Source organism: Pan troglodytes, chromosome 21 (assembly GCF_028858775.2).
Source record: "Pan troglodytes isolate AG18354 chromosome 21, NHGRI_mPanTro3-v2.0_pri, whole genome shotgun sequence".
NCBI lineage: Eukaryota > Metazoa > Chordata > Mammalia > Primates > Hominidae > Pan > Pan troglodytes.
In genome coordinates, this window is record NC_072419.2 from 65,312,240 (window position 1) to 65,339,950 (window position 27,711).

Consider the following 27,711-nt stretch of genomic DNA (forward strand, 5'->3'; position numbering starts at 1 on the left):
TCCTGCTCACATGGCAAACAGTGAGCACAGGCAGACCAGAAATGCCCCTTGGGCCCAGCCCCGTGGTCCCTGCAGCAAGGCGGTTTGTGGCCAACAGGGGCTCCTTTCAGGAGCTGGGCCACAGAAGGCCACGGCTGCCCACCGGTCACACCTTCCCGTAATAGCTCACTGCGGTTATTCCATCTACAGTCTGTCCCCAACATCCAGGCTTCTTGGAACAGTTTATATCTCCAGCCTAGACCACCTCTTATGGAATGGAGGAAAAAGGTGACCCCACCTGGAGAAGGACACACTCGTGAATAAATACATCACTGGCTTTAAGAACACAGCCCGCTCTGAGCATCACTGCTCAAACCTGCCCAGCTGTCAGTGTGCCCTTAAACATTTACTGAGGCCCTGCCATGGATCAGGCACTTTGGGGACTCAAAGATGAAATGACACAGGCAGCTCCCAGGCTGGCGGGAGATAAGGCATGTGTATAAGTAATTAGCAAACAGGACTGTGTGTGGGCACTGCAGGTTGAAGTGCTCTGGTCCCCAGGAGAGGAAGTGTCTCTGATGAGGGACCTGCCTGTGGGAAGATCATGGAGCTGTCTTTGATCTTCGGAGAAGTCTGGTAGGCAGGGGCCCCTGGGTGGGGAGGGAGGCTGGGGAGAGCTGGTGGGGACAGAGACAAGGGGAAAAGAGGCCAAGGCACGCCGGGAGAAAGGCTGGAAGTGAGGCAAGATGGGCTAATGTCTATGGAAACAGAATGGTCTGTTCTTAATTTTAAAATGGTCTGTTTTAATTTCTGAAAAATATTGCTGAGGACCTATGAATAGGTCTGTTTTAATTTAAACAGATCATTAATAAAATGGTCTGTTTTAATTTCTGAAAAATACTGCTGAGGACCTGTGAATATCCTCCTCTTGAATTTGCACATTCTTCTCTTTACCTTTGGGCAGGGAGGAGGGGTGACTGGACCGGAAGCATCTGTGAGTCATGTGACATTCAGGTTTGAGCACAAAAAAGTTCCAAACTTAGAGAAATATTACAAGGGTATTAATCTTGTGCTAACTTTGAAAAGAACCAGCAATTGTTACCACTCTGCCCCTTTACTGAACTGCCCTCTCTCCGTTTCTCACATTATGTGGTTGTGGAACTGTTTCAGAGTAAGCTGCCAGCATCAAAACGCCCTTGAAGCACAGTGCTTCATAATATGGGATCTCCTGGAAACAAGGACTTCCGCTTAGAACCACCCTGCCATGATCAAAGTCAAGAAATGGAACACTGATACGATACTATTTTCCAATGTACACCATCCTTATTTGAATTTTGACAATGATCCTCATACCATCCTCTATAGCAGCCCTCTTCCCTGGTCCTGGATCCAGCCCAGGATCACGGGGTGCACTGTCAGTACTCAAGGGCAGCGTGGGATCTACACACTAGACAGAGGTGAGAAGCAGTCCCAGTCCAGGCACTCTTAGGGCACAGTGCTTTCTTCTTCCCCACCTCTGGGTTTCTCTTCTGGTTTATAGCTCAGGCCCTTTGGCTGCGTGTTTGAGCTCCTTTGGGAGTAAGCAGAAGCGATTTCCCCCAGACACTCCATCGTTAGGAACTTTCCTGATTGTGTTCCTGACCTCACATCCTGGGCCCCACCAGGCCTGTAGAGGGAACACAAGGTTTAGGAGTCAAGCCTGGGCTTGGGGCACAGGAAGCACAGGCCCCTCATGGACCAGGCTGGGCTCCAATGCTTCAACCAAGGTCACGGGTCTGGCGAGAGGCAGGGGAGGGAAGGACGTCCAGGGCTTCTCGCTCTGAGTTCAGTAGTCTTGCCTGTCCTGAGTCCCTGTCCTGAGAGATGGCGACCTTGAGCTGCTCCAGAGCTAGGAGTGCTCTCTTCCTAAGTAAGCCAGAGTTCCAAGAGTGCAGGATCTGGCCACATCTACCTCCTTCATTCCCTTGTCTGCAGCACCCAAGGTGAGCCCAGCCTATGACAGGTCCCCGTCCATAGCTGTTCAAAGAATGGGGGCAACCTCAGGGTGCCCGGCAGACATTAAAGAGAGGCCTCAAGAGGTGGTTGCTCACCGAATGGTGGTTGTCCACATCCTCGGGGCTTCAGGAGTGAGGCCTTGCCCTGTACCTGCCCACCTGCACCTCGACAGCTCAACAGGCACAAGGCAGCGTCCACTGGCTCTCCCCTTCCGAGCCAGGGCTCTCACGCCTTCTCAGGGAGTCCCTTCCCCATCTTCCTTGGAAGCTTCCACCTTCTGTCCTCCAGGCGGTGGGGAACTGCCACCCTCCTGGGCAAGGATATGGATCTGGTGTTTGGCCTGGATGCCCTTGCCTGGTTGGAGGTAATAAAGCCTAGGGCTGGCTTTCGACGATGATAGAAGCTTGGTGGCAGGGGATGTACTGAGGACCAGGAGACAGAACAGCTGCTTTCAAGCGGCTGAGTACCCAGCCTGCTGCCACTCCTGTACCGCGCATGAGGGAATGCTTTTTTTTTTTTTCTGACAGAGTCTTGTTTTGTCGCCCAGGCTGGAGTGCAGTGGCATGATCTCGGCTCACGACAACCTCTGCCTCTCAGGTTCAAGCGATTCTCCTGCCGCAGTCTCCCGAGTAGCTGGGACTACATGTGTGTGCCACCACACCTGACTAATATTTGTATTTTTAGTAAGAGATGGGGTTTTGCCATGTTGGCCAGGCTAGTCTTGAACTCCTGACTTCTGGTGATCTGCCCACCTTGGCCTCTCAAAGTGCTGGGATTACAGGAGTGAGCCACCACACCCGGCTCTAAGGGAATACAACTGGGAGTCCATTTTGCTCTTGGAGAATTCAGGGTCTGGTAAAGGGACCCTATGGCAAACATTAAGACCCCAGACACCATGAGCTGAGATGGGACGACAGAGCAGGAGCTGGGAAGGGTGCTGAGGCACAGCCCAGCCCTGGCATGGATAGGGCAGGGGTCCAAGAGGCCTGCAGGACACTGCAGAGTAACTTGCATACAGGGCGAGAAAGGGCATGTGGGGGAGGGCTGGGCAGACAGTGCCTGATGCAGGCCATCCCGGGACCTGGGACCTGCGAGGCCCAGTTGTGGAGCCTCCTGCTGTGTTGGGGCACGGGGCTTCTGGGGACCAAAGTCTGGAAAAGGGGCCGGGAAGATGGACAGGGAAAGCCCTTGGAGGTGGTCTGGTTACCTGGGTGAGCTAGGAGCCACAGTCATCATACCACGGTCATTAGGGCCAGCATGGTCACCTAGAAGCCTGCAAACAGTGCCAGCCTCCAAGCCCTGTGCACCGAGGTGGCCTTTAATCTTGCACTCACTCTCTAGGAAATGATGGGGCAGTATTCTGTGTTGAGGGAGGAAAAACACTCCCTTCCAAAAGCATGACAGGCAGAAAGCAGAGAAGGGCCAGGACTGGCTGAGGGCGGGGAGCTGGGCCTCTGGGGTGGACACACCCTTGGTCACATTGTGAGGGTAGCTTGGTTGGCCAGTCCCACCACTGCAGTGACCACAGTTGTGTTGGGCTCACACCAGTGAACTGAAGCTCTGGATTCTGAGAGTCTGAGGATTCCGTGAAGATCTCAGACTTGGGCTCAGAGCAAGGATGCGTGAAATTGTCCATATTCAGATTGGCCAGTGTGGCAACCAGATCGGAGCCAAGGTAAGTAATGTCTGGTTACTAATCCTAGCTTTACCACAGTCCATAGAGGCGGACAACCAAAAAAATACCCTAAGTTAGCAGGGAAGACAATAAGTCTAGCAGATTTAATGTACTTGCTAAATATCAGACAATGCCTTTGGGCTTTAATTCTTAAAAAAAAAATTTCACATGGGAAAAGAAGGAAACAATCTTTAACTAAAGAGCTACAACACACATTAAGGGCTTAGAGTGTTAATTTAATTAATGTTAATTTTATCCATAGATACATATGTACAATACATGCCGACCATTATATTACATAATACATTTATCATCTTTTTCTTTGCCCACTCTGTTGCCCAGGCTGGAGTAGAGCGGCAGAATCATGGCTCACTATAGCCTCAACCTCCTGGGCTCAAGCTATTCTCCTGCCTCAGCCTCCTGAGTAGCTGGGATTATAGGCATGCACCACTATGCCTGGCTAATTTTTAAATTTTTTTTGAGAGACAGGGATCTCACTTTGTTGCTCAGGCTGGTCTTGAACTCATGGGCTCAAGTGATCCTTCTGCCTCAGGCTTCCAAAGTGGTGAGATGACAGGTGTAGGCCACCGTGCCTGGCACTTTTATGATCTTTTATTTTTTTGAGATGGAGTGTCACTCTTGTTGCCCACGCTGGAGTGCAATGGCACAATCTTGGCTCACTGCAACCTCCACCTCCTGGGTTCAAGTGATTCTCCTGCCTCAGCCTCCCCAGTAGCTGGGATTACAGGCATGCGCCACCACGTCTGGCTAATTTTGTATTTTTAGTAGAGATGGGGTTTCACCATGTTGGTCAGGCTGGTCTCGAACTCCTGACCTCAGGTGATGTGCCCGCCTGGGCCTCCCGAAATGCTGGGATTATAGGCGTGAGCCACTGTACCTGGCCCACTTTTATCTTAACAATGAACTTTTCATATCTAAAAACAGTAATTTGTCTCAAAACAGCTTTTTGAAGTTTTTTGAGAAACTTTCTATACCCTGTCACTATGGTGTCTTTCCCCTCCCCTCTCATGTTTATTGTAACACTTAAAAAAATCAATTACTGTTTTATTAGTATGCAATTGAAAATTTATTCTCACTCATAGGTGGGAATTGAACAATGAGATCACATGGACACAGGAAGGGGAATATCATACTCTGGGGACTGTGGTGGGGAGGGGGGAGGGGGGAGGGATAGCATTGGGAGATATACCTAATGCTAGATGACGAGTTAGTGGGTGCAGCGCACCAGCATGGCACATGTATACATATGTAACTAACCTGCACAATGTGCACATGTACCCTAAAACTTAAAGTATAATTAAAAAAAAAAAATTTAATTGAAAATAAAGTTTTTGTGTACAGTAACATAATTAATTAAAATACACTGTCTGGAATATAAATGAGTTTTTCTTTCCCTTGCCCCCCTGCTTAAAAATTTCCCCCAAGTACGTAACTTAATTGGCCAACCCCAAGAACACAGATGCCCAAACCCACAATCTCCAATCTTGATTTTAAGATGACCAATTGCACTGTGCAAAATTTATCGTGTTCTCTTTGCTGCTGTGAAATTACTTTTACTAATATGAGATGCATTAAAAGTAAGGTTTTGAAACACCTACATTCATTATCCATCAATGACACTTGGGTTGTTTCTGCCTTTTGGCTACAGTGAGTAATGCTGCTAGGAAACAACTAAGGCTTTTAAATGCAGGTGTTTTAAACCGGGGGCAAAGAACATTACTGCTTGAAAAGAAGTCACCATTCCTCCATGCCTCAGGGGTAAGACATTCATAACTCACACACAGAGAAGTGGGAGGCAGGAGCCCTGCTGCTCTGAAGCTGGAAGATAATACGGAAAGGGGCCCTCAAGAGAAAGTGTTAGGTTTAGATAGGGTCTTAGCTCTCACTCTGGAATCGTATGGTCTAGCGTTGAGAGTCCTGGCTGACTCATCATTTAGAGCTATAAGAACTTTAAGACACATTTAATTTGGGGTATCTTAGAACTTGAATTTATTTATTCTTCCACTCCCTGAACAGTGCTGGCAGTTTACCATGAACTGCCTTGTTATTAAGACCATGGCCAGAGCGGCGCTGTCATTTAGAAGATATGGCTGGGGTTTTTAACATACCCTTGGGGATTTTAATATATGTGAATACATTTTCATTGCATTTTAATATGTGCCTTTCAGGGTGATCAAAAGGAGTCTTCCCAGTAATTGTTTCCATATTAAGAGCTTGGCACATATCTATATTAATAGGTACTGTGTATGTGACTGGAAGTGCAGTATGTTTCAGATAGTTACCAGAGGACAACTATGTGTAATTGTGAGTTGTATGTATACCTGAGAATCAAAAATGCACATTACTGGCTGGGCGCAGTGGCTCACGCCTGTGATCCTAGCACTCTGGGAGGCCGAGGCAGGTGCATCACCTGAGGTCAGGAGTTTGAGACCAGCCTGGCTAACATGGCAAAACCCTGTCTCTACTAAAAATGCAAAAATTAGCTGGGCATGGTGGTGGACGCCTGTAATCCCAGCTACTTGAGAGGCTGAGGCAGGAGAATTGCTTGAACCCAGGAGGTGGAAGTTGCAGTGAGCCAAGATTGTGCTACTGTACTCCAGCCTAGGTGACAAGAGTGAAACTCTGTCTCAAAATAAATAAACAAACATGAAAAAATAAAAAAAAGAAAGAAAGGCCGGGTGCTGTGGCTCATGCCTGTAATCCCAGTACTTTGGAAGGCCAAGGAGGGTGGATCACAAGGTCAAGAGATAGAGACCATCCTGGCCAACATGGTGAAACCCCGTGTCTACTAAAAATATAAAAATTAGTTGGGCGTGGTGGTGCGTGCCTGTAGTCCCAGCTACTCAGGAGGCTGAGGCAGGAGAATCGCTTGAACCCAGGAGGCGGAGGTTGCAGTGAGCCGAGATCACGCCACTGCACATATAAGACTCCGTCAAAAAAAAAAAAAAAAAGGTGCTAATTACTTAAAATCATGCACAGAGGTCCAAGTTATGGGCTGTCTGGAAAAGTTCATGAAAAGAAATCCCCAAAGTGAAATGAGATATTACTGTGAAATCAGATAAGAATTCAGTTTATTTTCCTTTAATGGAATCTACACTTTACTAGCTTGGAGCATTATAAGAAGAAATTAGAGCTATATTGACATTAAATTCTAAAACAACAGCTTTAATGTATATAATGGCATGAATTTAATAGGAGGAAAATCCGATTTAGTACTTTGTGTTTGACATTTTATTTAAGGAGTTCAGGTGGGGAGAAAATGCAATCTTCATATTACTTCATATTGCTTAGTAGAGGCAAAAAGCGAATGATGCCATGGTTATTTATGAAAAGGCCCTAAAAGAATGTCTTGGGGAGGGTCAGGCAACCAGAGGGAAACAGGCTTGGGAATGCTAACTTTCTCTCTGGTTAACACAGCCTTTTTCGGGGTCCGTTTACTCTGACCTTCCTTCTGCTTTCAGTTCTGGGAGATGATTGGTGAGGAACACGGGATCGACTTAGCTGGGAGCGACCGCGGGGCCTCGGCCTTGCAGCTGGAGAGAATCAGCGTGTACTACAACGAAGCCTACGGTAGGACTGGCGGGGCTCTGGGAGCAGTGGTCCCACAACTGGGAACACAAGCAGAGGAAGGGCAGAGGCCCAGGAGATGGAAATGTCAAAGCAGTGATGTCTATGCTCAGGGAGGCGACAGGCAGGGCAGCAGGATCCTAGAGTGGTGGGTCCCCAAGCCCTGGTCAAGAGGCAGGAATCGGGAAGGAGCTGCTGGATATGGCACACACCTTAACACAAGCAGGTTAAGTACTCACTTTCCTTTGTGGTTTCACAAATGAAACCAGGATCATTTCCAATATGAAGGAAGAGAATCTCTGTCACTGGCAATATCACAGAGCAGACAATGATGGAGATTGTTTCTGGGTATTCTATAGATTTGTGGGATTGTTGTTGGGGTAAAAAATATGATGTTAGATACTCAAATCTCGACCTACCAAGGGCCCCTTTCTAGAATATCCATGATTTTTTTTGGACCAGTATCACAAAGTTCTATTTTGATAAAACATTAACTTTTAGAAAAACAAGTAGGCTGACTTTTTCCTATTTTTCTACACAGGTAGGAAATATGTGCCCCGAGCAGTCTTGGTGGACCTAGAACCTGGGACGATGGACAGCATTCGATCTAGCAAATTAGGAGCTCTCTTTCAACCCGACAGTTTTGTCCATGGTATGTTTTTCCACAAGGTTCCACCAGGAGGAGGGGGGGATGCTTTACTGGTGCCCTTCTCTTTTCACTTTTCTTCCCCTGCTGGTTACTCTTTTTGGCCACAGGTAACTCTGGGGCTGGCAACAACTGGGCCAAAGGCCACTACACGGAGGGAGCCGAGCTGATCGAGAATGTCCTAGAGGTGGTGAGGCATGAGAGTGAGAGCTGTGACTGCCTGCAGGGCTTCCAGATCGTCCACTCCCTGGGCGGGGGCACAGGCTCCGGGATGGGCACTCTGCTCATGAACAAGATTAGAGAGGAGTACCCGGACCGGATCATGAATTCCTTCAGCGTCATGCCTTCTCCCAAGGTGTCGGACACGGTGGTGGAGCCCTACAACGCGGTTCTGTCCATCCACCAGCTGATTGAGAATGCAGATGCCTGTTTCTGCATTGACAATGAGGCCCTCTATGACATCTGCTTCCGTACCCTGAAGCTGACGACACCCACCTATGGGGATCTCAACCACCTAGTGTCCTTGACCATGAGCGGCATAACCACCTCCCTCCGGTTCCCGGGTCAGCTCAACGCAGACCTGCGCAAGCTGGCGGTGAACATGGTCCCCTTCCCCCGCCTGCACTTCTTTATGCCCGGCTTTGCCCCACTCACGGCCCAGGGCAGCCAGCAGTACCGAGCCCTCTCCGTGGCCGAGCTCACCCAGCAGATGTTCGATGCCCGCAATACCATGGCTGCCTGTGACCCCCGCCGTGGCCGCTACCTCACAGTGGCCTGCATTTTCCGGGGCAAGATGTCCACCAAGGAAGTGGACCAGCAACTGCTCTCCGTGCAGACCAGGAACAGCAGCTGCTTTGTGGAGTGGATTCCCAACAACGTCAAGGTGGCTGTCTGCGACATCCCGCCCCGGGGGCTGAGCATGGCCGCCACCTTCATTGGCAACAACACGGCCATCCAAGAGATCTTTAATAGGGTCTCTGAGCATTTCTCAGCCATGTTCAAAAGGAAAGCTTTTGTGCACTGGTACACCAGCGAAGGGATGGACATAAACGAATTTGGGGAAGCTGAAAATAACATCCATGATTTGGTATCCGAGTACCAACAATTTCAAGATGCCAAAGCAGTTCTAGAGGAAGATGAAGAGGTCATGGAGGAGGCAGAAATGGAGCCAGAAGATAAGGGACATTAACTGTGAGAGAAGCTGTGCCGCGGAGTCGCTTACAGAACAGTTTCTCGTTAGATGAGCGTCTCTCCTGCAGCACTCCAAAACCCACTCTGCACTGCAGCACCGTGAATGATATGCACTCACCATTAGCTTCGACACTGGGACTGCGGGAGACAGGTGGGGAGCCGCTGACAGGCATTAGGGTCTTTGCTGACATTTACTAACCTTGAAGAGTTTGATGTTCAATGCATACTTATTAACTTAAAAAAATAGCAAATTTATTGTAAAGTGCTCCCTTTGTTTCAAAGTGTTTGCCAGGCATCCAGACTACACGTGTGGATTTGCAGGGAGCCACTGGAGTTGGTGTTACATTTTTATACTTTAGCAGCACTGACAGGCACCCTGGAATCCTCACTTGGTATCCGAGGGCTACTAAGACTCTTTCCTTAGGTTCTTTCCTCTGAGCAAACACTGCCTGGCATCCTGCCTTCCAGTGCCTGCCAGCCTCCAGAAGAGCCAGGTGCCTGACTAGTACATGGGGAGCTACAGAGCCAAGGTCAATGTGAGTCAACATCCACTAGAAATATCCATGTTGTGTAGACCTGTGCATACAACATGCTAACTGGAAAAGAGGAAAAAAGAAAAGCCACAGTCCTCTCCACAAAAATACCTGGTCCAAACAAGAAAAACAAAAAGACAAGCAAAACTAAAGAACTGCAGTCTTCTGATCTTTATTTCTGAAGAGCTAGCCTTTAACATATATGTTTATATAGTTTAAATTTCTTACTACTGTTAGATCCCAGGAATTCATTAATAATCATCCTTGGCTTTCCTTTTAAAGGCTATTTTGAAATGGTCTTTTCACTTTCATTCAGTCATCACCCCCCAAAATGCTCTGCAGCCTCTCTGCTCTTTGAGAAAGGGCACACCATGTGCTCGGCAACCATTCAAATGCAGGAATTAAGCCGCAATGGCTGCAGTGTCCTTCTCAGTTACGGAGGACATCGTCTCATTAGGGAACTTTTACAGTTCAAATTAATTTGCAGAAGTTGCCATAAATGTTTGCATAATGACATAGCTTTAACCACTACATGATTTTAATCTGCTCACATTATAACAGGACCAAATACACAAGAGCGTAATCAAATCATCTGTAACTTCTTAATTACAGTTTACCTATTTCTGACATGCAGCACTGCCATCTCTTCCAGCACCATCAGGGTTTTAATGGCCCTCTAGAATTACCACTGAGATACACTATTTGATCCATGGATAACCGGTAATGGGAAAATGCTCCGACCCTCAATGCAGTAAATATTTACTTGCAGGCAACTGGGTTCTCATCTCTTGATTTGCTTTTGTAATCAGCAATAATAAAATAGCAGGTAGATGGATGACAGTTGCTCATTCTGAGAAACTTCACTCTTTTCACTTATGCATCACGAGGAAATAACTAAAATACATACCAAGAGAAAAATACCTTGCCATCGGATCATCAACAAGTCTTCTATTTACAAACTTCAAAAAACACAAAACAACAATCATGTTTTAAATGCTTTCTGCTTGTGGTTCAAGAAGCATAAGATTTAGTAAGAAACTCTACCTATATACTTAGTTTGAAGTTAGTAACTTCCTGAGATGCTAAAGACTTACAGCCTGCGATTATACAAGGATTTACACATGCTTCCTCTGGTGCTTTACTTCTCAAACCTAAAAAAGCAATGAAATAGATGTAAGGGAGGAGGGATTTAAACCTTTTAAAAAACTTTTGCTGACTTCTATTACTGTAAAGATTTGTTTGCTCAATAGTAATCATTAAACTACAAAGTAATTCAATTTTAAATGGCAAAATTGCTTTATTTCAGACTAAATAAATTCCTTTTGTTGAAGCCTAACCATCCAGACTGAGTAGTTAAAAATATTTAGAAATGCATCTCACCATCCTACTCTTTCATATGGTAGAAATAGATGTAAAAACACAAAACAAACTAGAAACCTAAGGAATCTGTCCCTTTCGATTTTGGAGAGCTTATCCTTTAGCAGTACGGTTGCTCCAGCGACCTTGGTCTCTCAGAGCAGCAGCATCACCGAATTTCAGAGCTTATCCGATTCCTTCACTTTGCTCACAAGAACGATGTGAACCAAGAGATTCACTGACAGCTTCAAACATCATCCGACTAGTTAGTGGGATACTCATTAAGTTGGTCTGATTGGGGTCACCTCATCACTGGGCACAGTCATCCTGCCAGCTACCCAGCACTGCTGGAGGCAGGAAGTTTATTATACTACTGGTTTAGGATTTTTTTTAATCACGGAGAAAAGAGCCTCTAAGAATCTCTGCTGACAGTAAACTTGTCTTTTACTCAGTGACTTCACTCCTTTCCATATCACAAGCCCTGTCCCTAAGTCTCACCTCTAATTACCCCATCTGCCTCCTTAATAATATAGCATCTCTATACCAATAATCTACCAATATACTACCAATCTACCATACCATCTATATACCAGTAATACGCCATCTGCCTCAACATACCATCTCTATACCAATAATCTACCAATATACTACCAATCTCCTATGCCATCTATATACCAGTAATACCCCATCTGCCTCCTTAATAAATGACTTATCTCTAATTACTTGACTGGAAATCATTTAGCCCCTTTGCCTATTAGTTACTTTATTCGTCCCATGTCAAAAAGGCCCGACAGCCTTTTGATTCATTTATTCCTGTTCCCTGTAATGGAGGATACTTCCTAGTACCTTAATCTTGGGGGCCACAGCACTGAACTGAGGTGCCCTAACTTGCCAACAGCAGGATGACAGCTCCGAGGCGGAGGACTCCAAGGGCTCCTAACCTGCTGTTTTCCAGAGGCACCCTCTTCCACTCAATCGGCTCTGCCTCCCTGCTCGCTCTGTGCTGAGAATTCAGTAAAACCTACAGGTCAAGTGTCGGGACAATAAGTCATTCCCAGAAGCCGAGAACAAAGACGTTCTTTTCGGCTTATCCTCGGCATTGCTGACAGTGGCCCTGATAAATTATTGTGAGCTTAAGTACCATGTGAGAACTGATCCTAGAATGGTGTTTCAAAATTTCCAGTTCAAATTTATTTCTCCAGTCTCCAAAAACAGTTAAAATCAGGCAGTTAACTTTGCAATGGTGTTTTACTTGCCCAAGCCCTTTCAAGTTTCAAAGAAAGATAAAAACATAACTTGCAACAATTTTTCATCCCTAAATAATGAATGAATGAATCGCTATGGAAATACCACGAAACTGCTGTTGTGGTCGCCGTGTCCCAGACTTGCAGTCAAAACTCCTAGGTTTTAATTTCAGTTTGGCCATCAACTCAATGAGCAAGTTATTCAATAGCTTTGCCTCATTTCCTATGAGAAATGCTACCAGAGTATAAAGATTCATTTACAAAACAATGTGAAAAACACTTTGTGCTTAAATTCTGTAACTGTTCTTATCTATAGGCTTTAAGTGCACAATACAAAACGAGTACAATTTAGTATTTCTTCTTCTAATCTACACTTTTAGTATTTAATAATTATTTCCATTTGTTACTGATAACCATGTCATTATTCTGACATGACAACAATTCAAAAACAAGGAACTACGGAGCCTCAATGACAGCAGATAATTTTGATCACCAATTAATGTCATGAAACAACTATTTTGAGACATTTTCAAAATGCTTTCTGTATCCCTTTGGTCACTAAATATTAAATCTGGCTTCCCCTGCTTCTAAGAAACCCTGGTTCACATGGCCATAATCATGCAGCTGTGCAGACAATTCCTTTAAAGAAAATGAAAAAGTCTCACAAACTAAAAATCAAGAGTAACAGTGAACCATATTTCAATTTATTGACATTGTCAATTTATGAACAAGACAGGATTTTTTTTTCCCACGGAATGAGATCCTTTTCAATCTGCCATAACATGTGCCCACACATCTTCACCTTGGAAATGCAGCATTTCAAGCTGTAGTCAGGGTCTAGGAGGAAAAAGAAAATGCAAGTTGCTGGCCAGTTCTCTGTGTTTTCTTAAAAACTCAACATGAATATAAGAAATAACTTCCTTATAGTGAACTGTATAACTGTGGCTATCATTCACATTGCCGTGGCTCAGATGTAAAAAGTGCTGGTTCAAGTACACAGGCTTAGTCAAGCAGGCATTTTCCCGCTGAGTAAAAGTAAACACTCTCCCAGCATAAAGAAACTACTTTGCCTTTAAAAGACACTAACATCTCCTTGTGCTAATGAGGTGGGGTCTGTAACCCTGAAGGGCATAACAGAGAGGGGCTAATGCTTTGTTTAAGGGGATCGGACACTACTTCCTGACCCCCAGGACTTTGCAAAATCTCAGCATTAGATGCAGTCTGGCAGCTCTGAGCCGAGTGAGGCTAAATGATTTTGTTAACTTATTGTTAAAACAAAACAACTCAACATAAAACCAGGTCTCATTACTCAGAATTATGAGATTAGACAGAGAGCCCCTAGAAAAAGGGCTAAATTCAAAACACTGCATCTTCAGACTTGTAATAAAATATTTACTAATTCAAAATGAAAATGAAAAGTGCTTAGGGGAGACAGTTCCAATAAGTAAAATTGCTCATAACCATAAGCTGCCAAAGGATTAATATTTATCACATTTCTGTGCTATTATGGGTCTGAAGCTTCTTAAAAGCAAAACAAGAAAAATTAAGTCTGAAAAACATCTCTCTGATAATTTGCCTTGCCTACTTTTGAAATAACAATGTCAAGAAAGTACTTTAGAGATCAAACCACTTTTATAATGTGGAACACAAAAGTCTACACTTATCAACTGTACAGACCTTTTTATTTCACGAGAATTTAACTTTACATCACCAACATCTTTGGAAAAGTAAAATGAACCAAACCCTCTGAAAGCATAATAAATTAGCAAAACAGTATTGGCTGCGGGGTCTTGCAGATTTTATTGCTTGATACAACAGCAGGACCCTTGCCTGTGCCTGTAGTTATTATGTTCGGGAAGTAGTGATTTGTGAGAACGTTAGTAGTTCTGGGGGAAATAAAAATGTAAAGAACTGTAGTTTTTCATGCTCTTGGACTGTTACGTAACTCCAATTGCAATTATACAAGTGGGGGGGAGTTCATCCTCCAAATTATTTGATTTGTGCATACAAATGAAACAGGTTTAATTAAAATACGATGGCTCTCTACCTAAGCATTGCTAAATGAACTGAAAATCAATGTGCCAATTACTTCTGCTTGTCAGGGCCCAAGAAGACTTTCTTTTTATTAGGCCAGGGGACTTCTATAACCTGCATGCTTTAAATTATATTATCCCAATAACTAACTTCCAAATACACTGACTAAAAAATGAATAGAACCCAAAACTAAAATTATTTTGATCTTTATGGTGCTCCAAAAACTTAAGATGCAACTGTTCTTCTAAATAAATCAGTAACTTACAGATTATTCCTTCTTTACTTTCACAATTTTTACGCTGCTGCCAGAAGTCTTCTCAGCATTTGCTTTGAATTCTGTCTTCAGTGCATCTCTCACTGCTTTTGCACAGATCTGGGAGTATCGGATGTAGCTGGGAGAAAATGAGAGAAGATATATGGTTAATTATCAATATTCCAGCCAGACAGCTGTTACTGTGTTTTCGCTTTTCTTCCTGTACTTTTTATTTTGGTTTGGTTGTACCTTATTGTAGAATTGGATTTAAAAATATGACTAATGCCAAAAAGTAACTATACAAAGAAAAAGAACTAGAAAAAAATGTACCAAAGTATTAACTGGTGTTTGGATGGATGATCTTTGATTTTTCTTCTTTGTACTGTGTTTTCTCTTTAGTGTATATTAATTCAAAATAAAAGATGCATAAATGTTTTTAAAAATCCCACAGCATAGAAAAAGACTGAAATGTTTAGAGACCATAACATGAATCATCAATTCTCTCCTCGATTTCTCTCCTTAAAACTTTAATTATATTATTCTTGGAAAATGAGGTATACATAAGAGAAAACTATTTTGAATTAAAACAATTCGTTCTAAATTATTTAAACTCTTCTCTGAGAATACTGAATTCTGTCTCACAAGTCTGCCACTGAAAATAACCTCCTAATGAAGATTTCTAAATCAAACTGAAAAGTGCTTAGAGAACATCATCAATTCTAGCAGAACTGTAAAACCTGCTTCCTGTTTGGTAGATGGACTCCCATCAACACTGTAGTTTCCAAAAGATGTCAGATCACCTTTCCCACTTTTGAAAAACAGGAAGCGGGGAGGGGTGCTATTTTCTCATGTTTTAGAATTTATTTTGGGGACTCAGAGGTATGAGTTCCAATGCCTGCTTCCATTCTTACTAACTGGGTGACCTTCAGGCTGTTCAACCTTTTCAGCACGTTTACTCACCTGAAAAAAACAACAGAATAAAAGGACAATAATATCTGTCCTGTTGATAGCTGGAAGGAGGAAAAACAAGTGTGAAAAAGTACGGATCACAGGGTAGGTTGCCTAATAAACGGTATCTACTACTGGGACTATCATCCTTCCATCCTTCCAATTCTACAAGACTTCGCTGGCTTGACCTCAGCAAGTCGGGAAGCTCCGCTGTAGTGTAGTCACATGTACCCACAAAATGTAAAGTGCTACACCATCCAGTCAACTAACAAGGTGTGTCACCTAGAGCAAGGTACTTCTGCTCACTCAGGTGCACGGGTAAAAAAAAATCGGATGTGACAGCTAGACCAATGGTTTGCGGTTCCACTATGAGACACCATGTCCTCAAGTGGGTTCCATATTTGAGCTTTCCAGGAGCCACCTCTCATCTTTGTGAGGGGCTCTCGACAGTTACGGCTTTCACCCCTTTTAGACATAAGGAAACCTGAAATCAACAGGACTTAAAAGTTTAAAAAAAAATGTGTAAAGTTGTAAAAGGCTCCACCTCGATGCTGGATTAAAGGTCAAAGCTGCTAACGGCGGTCACGTGGAGAGAAATCTCCTGTTTCCCGAGGTGGATGTGACTGTACTACTTTCACCACCTGGCTCCAGCACCATTCTAGAAGAAAAAGGTTTGCTGAATAAGAGCTGGCCTCTCTCTCTCTCTCGAGAAACCTGCCATTCACAAAGGTGTCCAGGGGCACTCTGTGGGTGCTGGGCCGCACCGTCGGGAAGCGAGGCAGGACACAGACGCGCTCCCACGCGAGGTCGAGGCCGCGCTCGCCTGAGCGCTTTGCCCATAGCGACGCCATCTTGGTTGGGCTTGGCCCAACCCCGGTCACGCGTGGGGCCGCTGCTCCGTGTCCTGCATGACCTCTGGGCACCGGGATGCGCGCGGGCCGGCTCGCGAAGCCCTTCCCTCTGGAGGCCTGGGCCTACCTGAGTCCAGCCTGTCTCCAGTAGGCCACCATGCTGTAGGGAAAGCGGAGCTCGTCGGGCCGAATCGCCAAGACGCCGGCAATGTCGGCTCAGCCGGGCGGTTCAGCCGCAGGAAGATCAGACCACAGAAGCGGAAGGGGCGGGGCGTGCGGACCTGCCAATCACCGCCTCCTACCCGGCCCCGCCCCTGAGCACGGCCCCTGCTGCCCTGCCGCGGAAGCCCCCCGGCGCCGGGAGCCAATGGGCGCGCGCGGTCTGGACTGCGGGTGCCAATCCCGGGGCGGGCCGGCCGGCCGCGCCCACCTATTGGCTCCAAGAGCTCCCGGGGCGTGTGTCCCCCGACCTTCCGTATTACCCCGGCGGGGACGACCGGGGCAAGAAGGCCGGGGTGTCCCCGCTCGCTAAGGACCACTGAGCCGCGTGCTTTCGGGAAGCGAGGACGCGAGGCGGCGCGGGCACGGCCGCTCCGAGGGCCTGGCTTTGCGCCCGCTTCAGGGAAACGGCGCCGGCTTTTTTAAATCTGTGGACAGACAAGCGTGTCCTGAGAGCTGAGATTTAGAAAGGCTGTTAGGGCACCCCCTTTCTCGGAGTGACACTAAACCCTGGAAACCCAGTGGAGGACCCCCTAGCGTTTTCTGTAGTTCTAGGACCTGCTTCCGATGTGCGACAAGACGGAGGGTAAGGCAACAGTTGCCACTGTTGCCCGGAATGGATGGGAAGAAAAATGTGAGGAAAACCCACTGGAGGCACAGGGGAACTGCCACGCGGCCGGGAAAATGCTCATCTCAGAGCCTGTGATTTAGAGAAACTAACCCAACGCAGTGAAGGCTCACAGTCTAGGAATTAAAGTGTTTCTCTCATAAAGAAAAAAAAGCCTTTGCCCTTCACCTTTAATTACTAAAAAGAAATTATAATCAGGAAAAACATCACTTAAAAGAAAGTTTTTATTAACAAAAGTTTTCCTTAATCCACATTTCAACTTTATTAAATAGTCCAAGGGTTTCATTTATGAACACTTATTCCAGTTTAGTTCTCTTAAATTCATTTGCTTGTTGTGCATTTATGTTTAAAAAGGTAACTAACTGCACTGGAAAATGAAAATGTATAGTTTTATCAATAGGTCAGTTTTAAAAAAATCAAAGGATAAGGATTTAAAAATATTAGGGCATTACACCTTTTTCAGAACAAGGATAATTTACAGAAATTATACAAAGCAGATTTTCATCAAATAGCAATTATTTAGCGATGTTTTATTTAGCTGAAATGTTATTTCACTTGTAAAAACTATCTCCGGTTACAAAAAAAAATCAGAAACCTTATTAAATTTAACCTGCTTTTACAAATGTCCTAAGAAGTCTTAAGCTAAACAAAATTTAAGTAGGAAAACGATAATTTAAAAATAGTGTGTTATACTATTTCTGTGGTTTATGTACATATATTAACTGGTCTCTTGGATAGGAAACATGACTAGAAGTTTATCACACTAAGCACTGTAAAATAAAGGCAAGAGCTAATCATCTTCTAGCAAAAATAGTCTCTATGCAACAATTGCAAATGTCAAAGCTATTATTTAATGGTTAATTGCCTGCTACAGTACATAAAGTACATTTACTGGATTGTTTTTCAGTTTGCAGCTGCCCTCTTGACATCCCAAATAAGGAATTCCCGTTAAGTAAAACCTGCAGTGCAATTCACTCAGTGGTTAGTTTCAGGCCAAGCCTCCCCCTACCATTATCCTTGTTCTTCCCCACCGCCCCCAAATCCTGCAGTGGCACCATATTATTAAAAACACTAAGTACCTGGGATTTATGCCTCAGAGCAAGACATCATTTGAGTAATTTCAAATGATACACAGCTCCTTCATGTAAAAAAGATGTTTTGTGGTCACAATTACTTCAAAAAGTAATTATATTCAAATAACCTGACATATCATGCCTTAGCAATTACAAAACCATGATTTTGACACATGGCAATTTTTAAGTTAGGCAAATGTGAAATGCTAAAAGATGTGAACAGCTGTTCTTCTGTTTAAGTTAGAGCACTGCAAAACTCAGGTAATGACTTTTATTTTTTTCAGTTAACATAACCAGCCCACGATACAGCATACTAAATCACAAAGTACAAATCCAAGGAAGTTAATACCTTTACTAAGTTACAAAACTTGGGCAAATCAATACAGTACTCTTTTATAATGAAACCATACTTTTGTTGGAGTCATGTTACTTTAGTGATAATTTTCACTCCAAAAATATTTAAGTACCAAATCAAAACACTGGTTTTTAATGGTGGTTTATAGCATAGTAAGGTATTTTACACAAAATATATTTTAAAACTACACAATTTCTCCTTTTAAGTGAGCTCCCTTGTGCAAGCTGCTGAAGTGTACAGCAGCAGGGCAATGGGCGTCTATAGGAGGTGGCTCTGCTCTGTTCTGGGGTTGGTCCAAAGTCAGGTGGAGTTCCAATGTATGAAAAGCTTGAAAAATCTACCTTAAGGAGACTGAATATCAATACCAGTTTCCAAGGAGTTCTTGTTGAATTTTCACAGAGATACTGGAACCCTCAAAATCAGATAGTAATTTCAAACAACATTAATTTCAGATGATCCCTTTTATTTAGAGGCCCTGCATCTGTTTTGATCAAGTCACATAGCCTTACACCAACTTATCAAAAAAAAAAAAAAAAAACTACCCAAAATATAGTTGTATTTTTAAAATACCAAATAAATATATAGTCAGTTTGGAGAGACCTGGAGTACCCGACGTTGTCTACCAACTGTCACAATCACTTCTCTGCAAACGCTGCTGCTGCCATTGGAGTCCTTATGGTTCCTCTTGCTGAGGCTGTCAGTTCTTCAATCTCAGCATTTAATTTATGTATTACCCATTCCATTGCTTCTCGGCCCTTAAAAAAATCCAATACATTTATTGTTACTGAGGGAGAGCAAAGGCATATATCGAACTAATGACACACCAGGAAGTAACAAGGGGCGTGACAAGTTTAACTCAATCTCAGGATGACAGATCGTTTTTGTCCTGGCTTTTTCTAATGTTATTTAGCAAACATCAAATGCCTTGAGCAACTGGCTTGATCCATAAACTGACTTTTATTTTGTATGCAAAAGATGTTCTCAAATGAATCTACAATTAAATGACAGAATGTCTTATTTGTTTCATTATTATAGTGGTCCCCTTTTTAGGGGCAAGAAGGTCAAATCCCTTTTCTTTACATTTTAAACCAAAATCCTGTGCAAGGTCCTGCAGGATCTGGTCCTCAACTCACTCCTCACCCCTTCTCTCCTAGTGTTCTATGTAGTTCCTTGAAAAACAGCATTCCCTACTTCCTGTCTCAGGGCCTTTGCACACGCAGCTGCTCCACCTAGAACACTCTTCTTGGAATACCCCTCGCAATCCACCTGCCCCCATTTGGCACTCAGCAGAAACATCAGTTACTGAACACTCAATAAGCACTCTCATACCTTTCTGTACCTTTACTTTCCTAATTACATGCTGTATGATTAATGTCACCTGCCTCTTAGTTCCACGGGGGCAGGGACCACATTTGTTTTGCTCCCTGCTGTATACCCTGTCTAGCCTAGCACTCTGCATGGCACAGAGAAGGCATCCATGAGTATCTCCTGATAACCACATTCACCATGTGTTATGTAACAGTGCATGGCATCTTTCTCTAAACTTACTGTTTCAGATCATGCATTCTCAATAAGCAAAAATTGGTTCTTGGGGGGATGGAAAAAATCTCCCTCTTTTAATGTATAAAGCCCACACATATGTATATGATATATAACTTAATGGAGGTGGCAATTAGGGAAAAAATGTCTAAAATGAGTTGGGGGGAGACAACAGTGAAAAAAGGTTGAGAAACAGTGCTTTAAATGACACACAGCTACACATCATCGAGCACTTCCTCAGTGCTGGGCCTCAGGCTACACACTTTCCATATGTTATCTCATTTACTCCACATCAACCCTGTAAAATGGGTAATCTCCACTTTAAAAACGGGAAACTGAGGCATAGAAAGGTTAACTTAATTGCCCAAGGTTAAAAGGCTAAAAGTTAGAGCTTGGATGTGAACCCAGAGCCTTTGTAAGTAACTGCCCAACGTGCTGCAGTTTCCTATGGTAGAATGGGCAAGGGTCAGCTTACAAGGACACACATGCAGTCAGCACCCCATTCCATTCCCAGGAAATGAACCAGGGAATAATAACCAAGAAGCAGCCTCACTTACTTTACTAGCGTTTGAGGATATGGTACTTGCCATCAGTCCTTCAAGGTAACTGCTGAGGCTAACTCCTTTCACGGTGATTATGGCTTCTTGTGTCAAAACAGTTCTGGAACAAAACATATTCACACAGGTTCAGATGACCCAGCTTTCATTTTCAAAAAACTTGATAAAAAAACCTTAAACACCCTTTACGATACATTTGTTAAAATATTTTTTACTCACTTTTCTGGATCCTGAGGATGTGGTTTGTATATAAGTCTCTCATCTACTGAAACCATGTTTGTAAATGAAATCTACAGAATGAAGAAAAAAAAAAAGATCAAATCATTTTGGAACTGAAGATTCAAAATGTTGCTAAAATCAACACACAAGCCAAAATCTTACTAAACATACAAAACAATAAATAAACCGCTGCTATTACTGCATAAACTATTCACTGCCTACTTTTTATTTAAAAAGCAAAGTTGAGGAAATAAAGTATAATAATGATAATACACATAATCCCAAACTCATTTTATTGAGTGCTATCCCCTTAGAGATAGGCAAGATCATGAGAGCAGGAAGGGTAAGGAAGCAACATCCAGGGCCAAGTTAGGCCAGCACATAAGCAGGGATTCTCTGAACCACATCATGAACACGCACTCACTTCCACGGCAACTAGGAGAGGGACAAAGAACTCAGCCAGACAGTTCGAAATGAAACAAAAGGGAGCCAAGACTTACATTAGTAGATTTAAGTTCCATTGTTTTCTCTACAGGATCAACTACAGAATGTTCTTGCACATATGTTTTCGTTCTTGCTGCACCAATAAGCTAAGTAAAACATTCAGAACTAGGAATCAGAGGAGGAAGAATTTCTTACCAAGTGTATCAATATTTTATTTGAAGGAAAAAATGTGTTACAATATTTTGAACCAAAAATCTGTTTCCTAAAAACCAGAGGAAACAAGCAAAGATCAGAAAGGAGGCCTATTCACATATCATGGATGAGAGGAGACTGCCAGACACAAAAACTTTTCCCAGAGGCAATTAGAAACCAGCCCACTGAGAACGTCTGCAACGTGAGGCACCACGCTGAATCTGCCGCAAGGCGACGGTGGAGCGCTGAGGCTGAGATATGGAAATCAGGTTTGGGGCAACATGGCAGCTAGAAAAAGGAGAACTCAAAGGCATCTGTCAGTATCTTCCTAGAACAGCCCAAGGGAGGGGGCACCTCAGCTTCATTCTCCAGACAGAAAAACAGCGTTCTTACGACGGAGGATCACACGTCAGTGTCCACTGTCACTCCCTGTGCTATGACCCCAAGCCCACCCCCTGACCCTGCTTGTTTCTGTGTCTGCACTATGGTTTGCATAAGGAGGCAGTAAGTACATTCCTATTGAAAATGTGTACTTTAGTTTTCTTAGTGAACCTACTCTCCATAAAGAGACCCTCTAAAGAAACCTGGATCCACTTATTACACCAGTTTTCTCGCATTATGGTAAACTGGCATTCTAGTTTCTTCCTGGTAAAATCTGCTCACTAAAGCCTGCTCATTCTTAAGGGAATAGAATTGTTTCTAAATGTACAGGAAGGAGTTCCAGACCTTGGAACAAATGTGGCAATAACAAGTCCGAGAACATAGTCCTTACTTAATGTACACAACCCACCACTGACCACAGAACTGTCACCTAACAATTATGACCAGACCATTACTGCCAAACCTTAGTATTGGTCTCAAGTCGCTGGCAAAAGCAGAAAAAGCAGAATAGAACTCCTTTCAGATCACATGGCATTAGCTGGCTTCCTTAAGAAAATTTTATCGGGTGCCTTCATGAAGACTGTAATAATATTTCCAATTCATTATACACTCATAATTCAAGTTTATTATAATACAACTTGAATGGATGCAAAAAATGACATTCAGAATCCGCTCCCACAACCTATTTGAAAGTATAATGCGGTTTAGAAAACTTCTCTACAGCAGTCACATTTCTCTGGGAATAAAGACACACTTACAGACTTCACAATGGAAGGCAGTCCCCACTCTGTGCTGAGAAGTCTGTGGCTGTGCAACTTTCCAGAGAGATCTATATGTCTGTCCAACACATCAACTCCAACCACACTTGGGTTCATAGGGTTTGGGTATTTCTGCATTGCAGCTGTTGTAACAGTTTCCCACGGGTGGCTGGTGATGTGAACCAAAAAAAAAAAAAAAAATTCAAACATTTAAAATTATGCATATGAGTTAAACAATTTTTATAATCTATCAAATCATTCATTACAATGTAAGTTTAATGAGTTTACATAGGAAAAATTACCTTCTGAAACACTGATGATTATGGGAAACTGATCTACATTTTTAACAGGCTTCAGTATTTTTCCACAATACAGGCTATGTAAAAAAACTCATATCTATAAAGATCAAAGCAGTTTACACCATCTTTCCTACTTATCCTTATCCACTTTCACATGTAAATTGTTTCTAGGAAGAACCAGTGATTCATGAAAATGTATTTAAAAATTATGTTCCACTGAAACAAATAGCCAAAAGTATCATTATGCCATTTATTATTTTTTCTGACCCCAATTCTATCAGTTTATACGGAAGTAACAAAAGTAAAAGAGTTTATGGGCACTATAAATTCTTACAGGGATCACAAAAAGATCCAAAGCATTGATTTAATTATTGAACTTTCCCTTCATTTTAATGTAATAAATAACAGTGGCTCCTCCAGTCAATCTTTATCTACTGTTTTTCTCAAAAGAGTGATTCTGATTTCTGTTTTGAAAAGGTCACTCAATATAATAAAATGTCCTTAAGGTGCACTCCTAATATACTATTTTCTAATATTCTCTTTTAATATAATAAGCACTTGCTTATCACCTAGTATTGAAGTGGTAATAATATCACATCACTTGAGAACTTGCAGTATCTTTATTTTCTTCAAAAAGGCACATGTGCTTGGGTGATTCAAAATGTGATGCAACCTTTGTTCACTTCACAACTTCTGTGAATAAGACACTTGTACAAAAAATATCATTTTCAAAAGGACCCCTTATTAAGTACAATCAGTATTAAAGGTGACTTAGTCCACCTGCAGTCTGATTCTGATGCCTTCTACACTACTTATCTGTGCTCTCATCTTCACTTAAAGGAAAAAGACAAGATCTGGGGATGATGTTTCAAGCTACAATGACTGTTAAGCCACACAGCATTACTTTTTATTTTTCTAAAAGTAAAACAAGTAGACATTATTCCAACCTTTTAGAGAACTCAGATTGACAACTACATCTTGTTGACAAAAGGAAAATCTCAACTCCATTAATTTCCCAGAACCCTGGACAACCAGTGACATCATTTTTAATGTTTTCATTATAATATTCTTTTCTATACAATATTGTACCAATGAACCTCATTCTGTCTTTAGTCTCCAGCCTTATCCAGCAATCAATGCAGGTATATAAGCAGAGTTGCTTCATCAATCTGAAGTGTCCCCACAAATCGAAGCATACAGGCCAAGCACTGATTCTTACCAAGCCAACTCTCTAAAATGAAAATCAGATGAACCCTCCCCAGGTCTCCATCCAGTCATATGCCATGGTTAGCTGGCTTCCATGCCCTTACCTCTTCCCCCAACCCTCTCTAAAAAATTAATAATCGCAGGACTTCAGGGTGGTTATGCATTATTTGTAATTTAGTCCATCTCTCCTTTCTGAACCAACTTGAAACCATTGATGTTGACTTAGCTTGGCTCAAGATTGCTTTATGAACCATAACCAGCTCAAACATTACAAACAATACTTATTATGATTAATCTTCCAGCAATTAATCTGAGCTGTATTAACATAATTACGTGGAAAAGATCTCACAATGGAAGACATTCAAAGACCACGCCAAAGTAGAATCAGGAGGACCTGGCTATGGCTCACTGACTGGTCCAACTTCTTCACCTTTGAAACAAGGTGAGGACATTATTAACTCCACCGGCACAGCATCGAGGTCTTGATTTACTTATGAAAATGTAATCAATCCAAAGAACAGTGGCTGACACATACTGGGCATCTCTATAAGTTGAAGGAATCAATGAATGACTTCACCTGGATGCCAACTATAGGCCTCAGAAGAAAAGTGTTGGAAAATCAAAGACAGATAAGATGTAGAATGATGACTTAGACATTGTTAGAGAGTGACATCCTAAAGATCAGAAACAACGCTCAGATTTGTCAGGGGAGATGATGACTTCAATTTCAGACAGGCTGAGTTTTAAGGGCCTGTGGGACAGGACGGTAGCAATGCCTAACAGGCACCTGAAAATGAAAAGCGAAGCTCAAGAGAGGCTGGAGCTCAAGGTACAGATCTGGGTGCCATAAATGTATACCTATCATTTGGGACTTTGACCAAACAGCTCAGATTATGTGGGGAGAAAGCACGGATCAGGGCTGCTTCTCCCAGGACAAAAAAAAAGTCTGTGACAAAAAGAGAAACAAAAAAGAAATTAAGATCACAGGTAAAATCCAATATAGGAAGGCCAACACAGAATCTCACTGAACATTTACACTGAATGGGAAAAGACAGGGAAGAGCTGAAGACAAAGGCAGAAAGAGTGTAGAGGGAAGGAGGGGATGAGCCAGGAAGAAGAGTTAGGGAAGATATGGGAGAAGACATTTCTAGGGAGACTGAGTGCCAAGCACCTCTGAAGCATGCAAACCCAGAAGAGGACTGAAGCATGCAAACCTGGAAGAGGACTGAAATTAAACATCCTCGGAGCTGAAATGGACTAGTGATGAATGTGACCAGGTTAATGAACATCTAAATGACTACAAATTTCGGGTCTTTTTCCTCCCAAAAAGACTAAACAGTAGGGGGAAAAGAAAGCTTCCTTCTGATTCCAGTATTCTATACTTTGCAGGATACAGCAGGCCCTAGGATGTGTCCCACTAAGTACAAATGCGGACAACGTTTTAAAAGTTGCCTTCAGAGGCCGGGCACAGTGGCCCACACCTGTAATCCCGGCACTTTGGGAGGCCAAGGCGGGCGAATCACCTGAGGTCAGGTGCGACCTGACCAGGGCGAATCACTTTGAGACCAACCTGACCAACATGGTGAAACTCCGTCTCTACTAAAAATACAAAAATTAGCCGGGCGCGGTGGTGGGCGCCTGTAATCCCAGCTACTTGGGAGGCCAAGGCAGGAGAATCGTTTGAACACGGGAGACGGAGGTTGCAGTGAGCCAAGAACACGCCACTACTCTCCAGCCTGGGCAACATAGCGAGACTCTGCCTCAAAAAAGAAATTTAAAAAAAAGTTGCCTTCAGAGACATTTTTAAAAACATAAATGGCTTTGTAGCATATTTATTTACAAGGCTATACTAATTAAAACAGTGTGGCAACGACATTAAGATCAGCGGAACAGAGCAGGTAACTCGGGAAAAAAAAGGATTTCGCTGCTTAAATTTGTGGCTCTTTTGTAAATGGAATCAGGGACCTGGAAGAGAATATAATTCTCCACATCCAACTGGTTCAAGGCCTATTTTCGTTAGTAAACATTTCACATTATCCAAAAAGATGTTCCTGAACGTGGCCTCAAAGAGCTAACACGGGTAGGCCCTGACGACCGTCCTTTTCCATCTCTCAGATGAAAATGGGTAACCCAGGGTCACACGCTTGTTACAGCCAGAGCTAGACCTTGAATTCCAAATCCGAGGCTCTGCTGCGTAGATGAACGAGTTGTGAAAAGGCTTCACATCCTGGCGGTCAGAGTTCACCCGAAATTCACATTCGAAGGTAGAAACTCCACCCAAACGGCGGCCAGGGAAAGTACACTCTGGAGAAAACCAACACCTCCCTCTTGGGATCCTCGGGTCCACGTCCCAAAGGGGTTTCACAGGGCGGGATGTGGCAACCCTGAGTGCTGTCAAGGGCTTCGTGCTCCGCGACGCCCCCAGGACCTCAGGAAGCCGCCGGCCCGAGGCTACCTCATGGTGGGGGACAGCCCGGAAGTGGCCCCGTAGCCCTGCCGGTCGCAAGGCCGCCTGGGTCTGGAGGTCGGGGCCGTCCCCTCGGCTAGGGCGCCTCGGGGTCGTGACCTTGGTCTGCCCTCCGTGTCGCCGGGGCCCGCAGGCTTCAGAGTTCGCTCCCCTCGCTAGGCCCGACGCCTAGAAGCCTCCTGCGGGCCGCCTCTGCCTCGTCTCGACTCCAGGGCCGGCGTGCCTGCCCTCCACGGAGCCGACCCGCGCCCCAAACTTACTCAAAGACGTGCTCCGAAGTCCAGATCTTCATGGTGCCGGCACCCTGAGCGATGTCCGGGTAGCGCCAGGGGACAACGAGGCACAGAGGCTACACCTGCCCCTGCCCCGCCCCCAGCACCCCAGCCGGCGGCGCAGCGCGCAGGCGCTGTCGGGCCCGACGCGAGGGACGTCCAGACGCGCGGCCCCACGCCCTATCCCGGCCCGGGTTTTGCCCCAGCCTTGCGCGCGGCGCAAGGAAACCCCGCCTCTTAGCGCCGGGCGCATCGCGCCGGCGCAGTGCCGCAGACGGCAGCTGGAGGGGCCGGCGCGGGCGCTGTGCTGCGCAGGCGCGGCGGGCTTGTAGCGAGCCTTGACCTCTGGGCAGAGTTGGGTCAGGTCCAGGAGGTTCCTGCGAGCCCGCTTGGCCCTCCTTGTCCTTCTGGCCCAGCACATCCTCGCCTGGCATTTCGAGGCGTGTGGACGCATGCGGTCAGCCTGCTGACATAGATGTTCCTTGTGGTGGTCACTTGTGCAAAATTTCCTGATGCCCTATAGAGAGTTCCAGCCACCTCCTGGGTCAGCCCGGGCTGTTGTCCCAAATCCACCAGCCACCCAGCCGATCAGCTGTGCCCGTCCCACCTGCCCGCCAGGAGCTTGCAGCCCTTGGAGGGGATAAATAAGGCGTGACGCGGAGAAGCTAACATCAGACCTGCCCATGAATAATACCCCTACGAGGGATGCGGTCCGGAAGCACGGTGCCAGGGGTCGGGTAGAAAAGCTTCCTGGCCGGGCACACCTTGCCCTAGGTGCATAGGATGGATCTGAGCTGAGATGTCTCTCC

General features: G+C 44.3%; 3 protein-coding genes across 5 annotated transcripts; 1 reads left to right on the forward strand and 2 right to left on the reverse strand.

Moving 5' to 3' along the window:
• The first annotated feature begins 3,498 nt into the window (after nucleotides 1-3,498).
• On the forward strand, nucleotides 3,499-10,891 carry TUBB1 (tubulin beta 1 class VI). Its single transcript, XM_001140173.7, has 4 exons — nucleotides 3,499-3,649; nucleotides 7,132-7,240; nucleotides 7,779-7,889; nucleotides 7,994-10,891. The coding sequence occupies exons 1-4, from the start codon at nucleotides 3,593-3,595 to the stop codon at nucleotides 9,070-9,072; spliced, it is 1,356 nt and encodes a 451-aa protein (XP_001140173.1). The 5' UTR covers nucleotides 3,499-3,592; the 3' UTR covers nucleotides 9,073-10,891.
• A 1,998-nt stretch (nucleotides 10,892-12,889) lies between these two features.
• Nucleotides 12,890-16,576, reverse strand: ATP5F1E (ATP synthase F1 subunit epsilon). The gene is made up of 3 exons (XM_003317028.7): nucleotides 16,421-16,576; nucleotides 14,507-14,633; nucleotides 12,890-13,044 (listed from the first exon to the last, which is right to left on the reverse strand). Exons 1-2 carry the CDS (start codon nucleotides 16,450-16,452, stop codon nucleotides 14,510-14,512), a joined length of 156 nt encoding a protein of 51 aa, XP_003317076.1. The 5' UTR covers nucleotides 16,453-16,576; the 3' UTR covers nucleotides 12,890-13,044; nucleotides 14,507-14,509.
• Nucleotides 16,577-17,346: 770 nt separating this feature from the next.
• PRELID3B (PRELI domain containing 3B) lies at nucleotides 17,347-27,158 on the reverse strand. 3 transcript variants are annotated; one of them, XM_514752.6, is made up of 6 exons: nucleotides 26,891-27,158; nucleotides 22,659-22,827; nucleotides 21,384-21,473; nucleotides 20,884-20,954; nucleotides 20,665-20,767; nucleotides 17,347-19,323 (listed from the first exon to the last, which is right to left on the reverse strand). In XM_514752.6, the coding sequence occupies exons 1-6, from the start codon at nucleotides 26,920-26,922 to the stop codon at nucleotides 19,204-19,206; spliced, it is 585 nt and encodes a 194-aa protein (XP_514752.1). In that variant the 5' UTR covers nucleotides 26,923-27,158; the 3' UTR covers nucleotides 17,347-19,203. The 3 variants fall into 3 exon arrangements, with proteins under 3 accessions (XP_514752.1, XP_054530555.1, XP_001140346.1); XM_054674580.2 differs by having other exon boundaries at nucleotides 20,695-20,767; nucleotides 26,891-27,132; XM_001140346.6 differs by lacking the exon at nucleotides 21,384-21,473 and having other exon boundaries at nucleotides 26,891-27,141.
• Between the last annotated feature and the right edge of the window lie 553 nt (nucleotides 27,159-27,711).

Bases quoted from the DNA above. Each gene is read 5' to 3' on its own strand.
- PRELID3B (XM_514752.6), bottom strand. From the start codon at position 26,922: ATGAAGATCTGGACTTCGGAGCACGTCTTTGA. The intron at 22,828-26,890 runs GTAAGTTTGGGG...TCACATCACCAG, and splicing joins ACTTCGGAGCACGTCTTTGA to CCACCCGTGGGAAACTGTTA. The intron at 20,768-20,883 runs GTGAGTAAAAAA...GTTTTGTTCCAG, and splicing joins CATCCTCAGGATCCAGAAAA to AACTGTTTTGACACAAGAAG.
- TUBB1 (XM_001140173.7), top strand. From the start codon at position 3,593: ATGCGTGAAATTGTCCATATTCAGATTGGCCAGTGTGGCAACCAGATC. The intron at 3,650-7,131 runs GTAAGTAATGTC...TTCTGCTTTCAG, and splicing joins GCAACCAGATCGGAGCCAAG to TTCTGGGAGATGATTGGTGA. The intron at 7,241-7,778 runs GTAGGACTGGCG...TTTTCTACACAG, and splicing joins GTACTACAACGAAGCCTACG to GTAGGAAATATGTGCCCCGA.
- ATP5F1E (XM_003317028.7), bottom strand. From the start codon at position 16,452: ATGGTGGCCTACTGGAGACAGGCTGGACTCAG. The intron at 14,634-16,420 runs GTAGGCCCAGGC...ATTTTCTCCCAG, and splicing joins TGGAGACAGGCTGGACTCAG to CTACATCCGATACTCCCAGA.